This window comes from Otolemur garnettii, unplaced genomic scaffold (assembly GCF_000181295.1).
Source record: "Otolemur garnettii isolate 467f Iridium unplaced genomic scaffold, OtoGar3 scaffold00066, whole genome shotgun sequence".
Lineage (NCBI taxonomy): Eukaryota > Metazoa > Chordata > Mammalia > Primates > Galagidae > Otolemur > Otolemur garnettii.
This window is the reverse complement of record NW_003852461.1, coordinates 78,798-85,292: the sequence shown is the minus strand read 5'-3', so window position 1 is coordinate 85,292 and position 6,495 is coordinate 78,798. Positions and strand designations below refer to the sequence as shown.

The 6,495-nt window shown below is 50.0% G+C and overlaps 1 protein-coding gene across 1 annotated transcript in view; it reads left to right on the top strand.

The window, feature by feature from the left end:
- Positions 1-741: 741 nt before the first annotated feature.
- The window catches only part of ECHDC2 (enoyl-CoA hydratase domain containing 2), a 20,959-nt gene continuing 15,205 nt past the window's right edge, over positions 742-6,495 (top strand). The window contains exons 1-3 of the mRNA XM_012807216.2: positions 742-1,137; positions 5,810-5,877; positions 5,952-6,039. Of these exons, the coding sequence (XP_012662670.1) occupies positions 1,005-1,137; positions 5,810-5,877; positions 5,952-6,039 (289 nt within the window). The 5' untranslated portion in view covers positions 742-1,004. The remainder of the gene's footprint in view (positions 1,138-5,809; positions 5,878-5,951; positions 6,040-6,495) is intronic.

The window sequence follows — 6,495 nt, the reverse complement described above, 5'->3', positions numbered from 1 at the left end:
GCCACCTTAGGTGTACGTGGCTGGCGCCTTAGCCGGATGAGCTATAGGTGCCGAGCTAGGGCAGATGGTCTTAAGATGTTTAAATGGATTAATGAAGTCATTGATGTCCAATGCACACGAATGTTAATGAGGTCATTGCTGTATAGTGCGCATGCACAAGATTGCCTATATAAACCAACAGCAAATAAAAAAGGCTCGCCATTTTGCCTGAGCAAGGAGATGATCACCTTTATTTAAAACACAATTTCAATAAGTGTGCTTATTCTTTGCAACATCGCTTTTCTGTGAGAACCTTACAGCAACAGGCGTGAGCCACAACGCCTGGCTATTTTTTTTTTGAGATAGAGCCTCAAGCTGTCCCCCTGGGTAGAATGCCATAGCATCACTGCTCACAGCAACCTCCAACTCCTGGGCTCAAGTGAGTCTCCTGCCGCCTCCGCCTCCCAAGTAGCTAGGACATTGTAGGCAGGCGCCTGCCACAATGCCCAGCTATTTTTTGGTTGCAGCTGTCATAGTTGTTTTAGCGGCCTGGGCTGGATTCGAACCTGCCACCTTATGTGGCTGGCGCCTTAGCCACTTGAGCCACAGGCGCTGAGCCATGCTCGGCTATTTTTTATTTCATTTTTCCGTTTAGCAGGCATGGCCGGGTTTGAACCCACCAACCCCAGTGCATGTGGCCAGCGCCCTAACCACTGTACGTTTTTTAAGAAATGATGTTTACTAAGCATATTTGTAAACAAGGTTCACACACCCACATTGTCATCCCTCTTTCACGGATTAGAACGCTGACGCTTAGAAAGGTTGGCAATCTTGCTCCAAATCACACTAAAGAGCGACGCTTCTCCGCACGAGTCCCGGGTCCCCAGGAGGTGCAGAGAGCGACGGCCCGTCCGCCCGAAGGTGGAGCAATTGGCCAGGGAGGTCTCGGCCCGCCGGCACCGCGAGCTTTCAGCCCAAGCCCAGGAGGTGGCGGCCCGGGCGCCACCTTCCCAGGCTGCGCCCCGATGCTGCGCTTCGTGCCCAGAGCTCTGCGCCTCCCGCGCCCCTGGAGGCCTCTAGGGGCCCGCGGCTGCGCCTCGAACCAGGCGGCCGGGAGCCCGGAGATCCAAGTGCGTGCTCTGGAGGGTCCAGACCAAGGTAAATGATGCGCCGTTACCAGGAGCACCCAGAAAGCCGCTGGGACAAGGCCGGGCCAAGGACCCAAGCGCCGGCAGGCGCACCCACTGCACGCGGGGAGACCGAGGCAATGGGGAAGGAGGGTCGCATTTGAGGATTCTATCCCCAGTCGCCTGCCTCCCAGTCTCGGCTCCCCAGCAGCCCATGGCCCGAGAGGGGTGGGCGACCACCTGAAAGGCTGCGGGACCCAGCAGGGTGGGGCTCTTTGTCAATCTCGGTGTCCTCAGCCCTCCTTTAGTTGCCTCGGGCAGAGTGGTGGGGGCGTGGAGTTGGGCAGGGCAGGGGTAGGCCCGGGCCCCCGTAACCCGGGTCAGGAGCGTTAAAATGCCGGGTTCTCCTCCCGCGCCAACGGCCCTGGCAAGGTTCGGGGGGCGGAGGCGGCGGAGCCAATCCCGCCGGCGCAGGGAGGGAGGGAGGGACCGGCCGCGGGCGCCTCTCCCACCTGCCCGCCCTGTGGCCGCCGGCTGACTTTGCCCCCGGGTGAACTTAAACAGCTCTTGGCCTTTGGGCCTTTTGGCTAAGATCCAGTGTAATATTAAGGGGAAAGTTCTCGGGTCACTGACTTGGAGCTGTGTGGCCTTGTTGGACTTCAGGCGCGTTCCGTGGCCCTGGTCACACGCATTGCGCTGCGCTTAACCTCTGGCCTCTCTGCTTTCCCCGCAATCGCAACCCCTCCCCCTGCGTTTGATGTAGCATTGTTTATGTCCGAGTTTTGTTTTGTTTTGTTTGGCCAGGGCTGGGTTTGAACCCCCACCTCTGGCATATGGGGCCAGCGCCCTGCCCTTTTGAGCCACAGGCACTGCCCCTTATGTCCGAGTTTTAATTTACGCAATTGGCTTTCCCTTCCCTGACCAGGTGGGATTGTTAGACCCTAGAGACTATCCCACACCGCTTAGTTCATTGCCTACTGCCAACCAAGTTTACCCGGATAGTCAGATTATCCTCCCGCCTTTACGGATTAAGCCATCGAGGCACAGCTTGTGCTGGGATTTGTAGTTGGAACCAGATCTGATTTCAGAGCCTGTTGTCAACTGTTAGGTCATCACTGTTTCTTCTAATAATTCAGTGACTAGAAATAGAGACTTATACATCTATAAATGAAAAAGTATTATGAGTCACAGAACTTTGGGCTCACTTGCAAATATTGGGAATCCTTTTCTCCGGTATGAATGACAGAGTATAAGTATGAAACAGATTATGCTTCTGTCCTCGTCTCTCCATGTATGAGGGAGAAAGTCAGTGAGAAGAGAGAAGGAAACCAAGGTGGAACCCTGGAGGACCCATGGGGCAGAGATCACACACAGGGCACCCACACAGAAAGTGAGTTGGGGCTCGGCGCCTGTGGCTCAAGTGGCTAAGGCGCCAGCCACATACACCTAAGGTGGCGGGTTCGAATCCAACCCGGCTGCCAAAACAATGACAGCTGCAACCAAAAAAATAGCCGGGTGTTGTGGCAGGCGCCTGTGGTCCCAGCTACTTGGGAGGCTGAGACAGGAGACTCGCTTGAGCCCAGGAGTTGGAGGTTGCTGTGAGCTGTGATGCCACGGCACTCTACCCAGGGGGATAGCTTGAGGCTCTGTCTCAGGAAAAAAAAAAAAAAGAAAGTGAGTTGGGTTATTTGATGTTCATAGTAGAAGCCACTAAACTTCCACTGAGGCAGACAGCACCGAGCATCACCACATTTTACCTGTGGTCCTTGAGAGTTAGATGGACTGGTTGACCTCTCTTCACTGTTTTTTTTTTGGAGACAGTCTTGCTTTGTTGCCCTCATAGAGTGCTGTGGCGTCACAGCTCACAACAACTTCTAGCTCTTGGGCTTAGCTCTCTTGCCTCAGCTTCCCAAGTAGCTGGGACTACAAGTGCCCACCACAATGCCTGGCTATTTTTTTGTTGCACTTTGGCTGGGCTGGGTTCAAACCCGCCACCCTTGGTATATGGAGCCATTGCCCTACTCACTGAGCCACAGGCACCACCCTTTTTATTTTTTTTTATTTTTTATTTTTGCAATTTTTGACCTGGTCTGTGTTTGAACTGGCCACCTCTGGCATATGGGGCCAGTGCCCTACTCCTTTGAGCCACACACCGCCCTCTTTTTTTTTTTTTTTTAACAAAGTCTCAATCTGTTTTCTGGGATAGAGTGCTTTGGCATCAGCCTCTCTCACAGCAACCTCAAATACCTGGGCTCAAGTGAGCCATCTGTCTCAGCGTCCCTAGAAGTTGGGACCACAGGCACCTGGCACAACACCTGGGTAATTTTTTTATTTTTAGTAGAGATGGGTCTGGCTCACCCCACCGCAGCCTCTCAGAGTGTTAGGACTACAGGTGTGAGACACCGTGTTCAGCTGCTTCACTTTTCTTTTGCAGTCCTATTTCTTTTTCTTTTTCTTCTTTTTTATCTTGTTTATTTTGCTTTTTTAAAAAATTAAATCATAGCTGTGTACATTAATGCAATCATGGGGTACAGTGTGCTGGTTTTATGTACAATTTGAAATATTTTCATCAAACTGGTTAACATAGCCTTTATGGCATTTTCTTAATTATGGTGTTAAGACATTTGTATTTTACACTTAGTACATTTCACATGTGCCCTTGTAAGATGCACCGTAGGTGTGGTCCCACCAATTACCCTCCCTCCACCCATCGCAGCCCTATTTCTTATACAGTCAGGCATCACCCAGACTACACTCTGAAAAATGTCATTAAGTGATTATGTCCTTGTGTGACCATCATAGAGTGAACTTACACAAGCCTAGATGGTACAGCCTACTGTACACTTAGGCTCTGTGGTATAGCCTTTTGCTCCTAGGCTACAAACCTGCACAGCCTGCTTCTCACTGCGCACTGTAGGAAGTTACAACACAATGCTAAGTATTTGTGTACCTAGAACATACCCAAACAGAACAGATGCTGTAAAACATAAGGCATAAAAGATAAAAAAAAAAAAAAATGGTACATTTATAACAAGGTACTCACTGTGAACAAAGCTTGCCGAAACTGGAAGCTCTGGTGGTGTGTGACTGTGGCGGCCCATAACCTTACTGTTCACTACTGTAGACTTTGTAACCTCTGTACACTTAGGCTACATGTTAAACTGAACTGATAAAGCTTGTAAGGATTTTTTGAAAATTTCAGATTAAGGCTCCACACCTGTAGCACAGTGGTTACCTTTCTAAGGTAAAGGTGAAGTTGTAGCTGAGCCCTTCACCCGGGGGGCATGCTGAACCCCCTCACCTTGGGCATGTTAGGTGAGAGCTCTTCAATCACCCTCCCTCCTTCCTTTTCCCCTTTCCCTCCTCTCCTCTTCAATATAAGTTAGCCTTGGTTTGCTATAACTTTTTTATTTTGTAATTTTTCACTTTTTTTTATTTATTTATTTATTTATTGAGACAGAGCCTCAAGCTGTCCCCCTGGGTAGAGGGCCCTGGCATCACAGCTCACAGCAACCTCCAACTCCTGGGCTCAAGTGAGTCTCCTGCCTCAGCCTCCCAAGTAGCTGGGACTACATTGCAGCTGTCATTGTTGCTTGGTGGGCCCAGGCTGGATTTGATCCCGCCAGCTCAGGTGTATGTGGCTGGCGGCTTAGCCGCTTGAGCCACAGGCACCACGCTGAGACCTCATTTTTTTTCTTTTTGAAACAGTCTCACTTTGTTGCCCTCAGTAGAGTGCTGTGACATCACAGCTTACAGTGACCTCAAACTGTTGAGCTCAAGCGATTCTCTTGCCTCAGCCTCCCAACTGGCTGGGACTACAGGCGCCCACCACCACACTCGGCTATTTTTAGAGACGAGAGAGACGAGGGCTTACTCTTGCTTGGGCTGGTCTCAAACCTGTAAGCTCAGGCAATCCACATGCCTTGGCCTCCGAGTGCTAGGATTATAGGCATGAGCCACTGCACCCAGACCTCATCTTTACAAGACCTCATCTTTAAAAACAGAAAATGAAAAAGAAAAAAGTTGTTTTGGTGATGGTAGTAGGCAGTTGGCGGGGGGGTGGGTGGGGGACTATGAGTGTGGTCCGGGCACACAGTGGGGCTTCCAGGTAAGAGCTAGCACTGTTCTATTTCTTGATTAGGGTGGTGGTTTCAAGGGTATTTACTTTACTGTAACTATTTAAAACTCCTGAGCAATGATTTTCAATCAATGTGCCAAGAAAGGATCTGACATGTGCCACAAAAATTTTAAAGATCATTAATTAAATTATTTTCAAAAGAAGTTCAAAGCACAGTAAGTATATATATATATATTTAATCTATGTAATTTAAGTGTAGCGCAGAAGTTTAACTATCAATTCAAGTGTGCCATAAGATAAAAAAGGCTGAAAAACATTGCTCTAGAGGAAGCGGTTTGACTGTGAAGGGAGAATAATACAGAGGGAACTGGGAACATGTGGGTGTGTGTGTGATGATGGCAGAAGCAGGCAAGGGCGACCGATGTGGTCATTTTGCTTCACAGCTCACAAGCCCTTCTACTCCCCTGTTAGGCAGGAAGAGCCAGGTTTATTCTCTCCATTTCAGGGCTAGGAAAGCCCTAAACCTGCTAGTCACTCTCGTCGTCTAGGGCAGGGGTCTGCCCGGAGCACAGGCAGGAGTGAGAAGGCCCAGTAGGCTTACCCGAGGCTGCCTTGTCCCCTACAGGAATCTCTGAGATTCTGATGAACAGACCTCGTGCCCGCAATGCCTTGGGGAATGTCTTGGTCAGTGAGGTAAGAGAGGGGGTAGGAGTGGGGTGGCGTGTCTGGGGATGGTCTGGGCGTATCTGACCGAGTGTCCCCTGTAGTTGCTGGATGCTCTGGCCCAGCTGCGAAAGGAACAGCAACTGCGTGTCCTGATCTTCAGAAGTGGAGTGAAGGGTGTGTTCTGTGCAGGTGGGTTCTGTCCCCATCCCTGGGCTGTGCAAGCTCCTGCCAGCCTGCAGGGGTTGGGGGAAGCCTGAGATCAGCTCCAGCATAGAACTCATTATTCCCATTTCACATATATGAACTCAGAGACTTCCTTTGGTTCAGGACTTGAAGAGTCTATATTCACACTTCTCTCTCCCCCGTCATCTGGCTTTTGATGGCCCCAACATGGTCACCATTCTCATCAAGGCTCTTGCCCACTGCCATGCCACCCACTATATCCTGTGCTGTTTCTCAGTTCTCTTACTTGACCTCTGGTCTTCCTTGGACCCCACTGACCTTGCTTTTATTTTATTTGTTTATTTTTATTTTTAAAAAAAATTTTTTTTGAGACAGTGTCTCAAGCTGTCGCCCTGGGTAAAGTTCTGTGGTATCACAGTTCACAGCAATGTTAAACTCTTGGGCTTAAGCGATTCTCTTGCC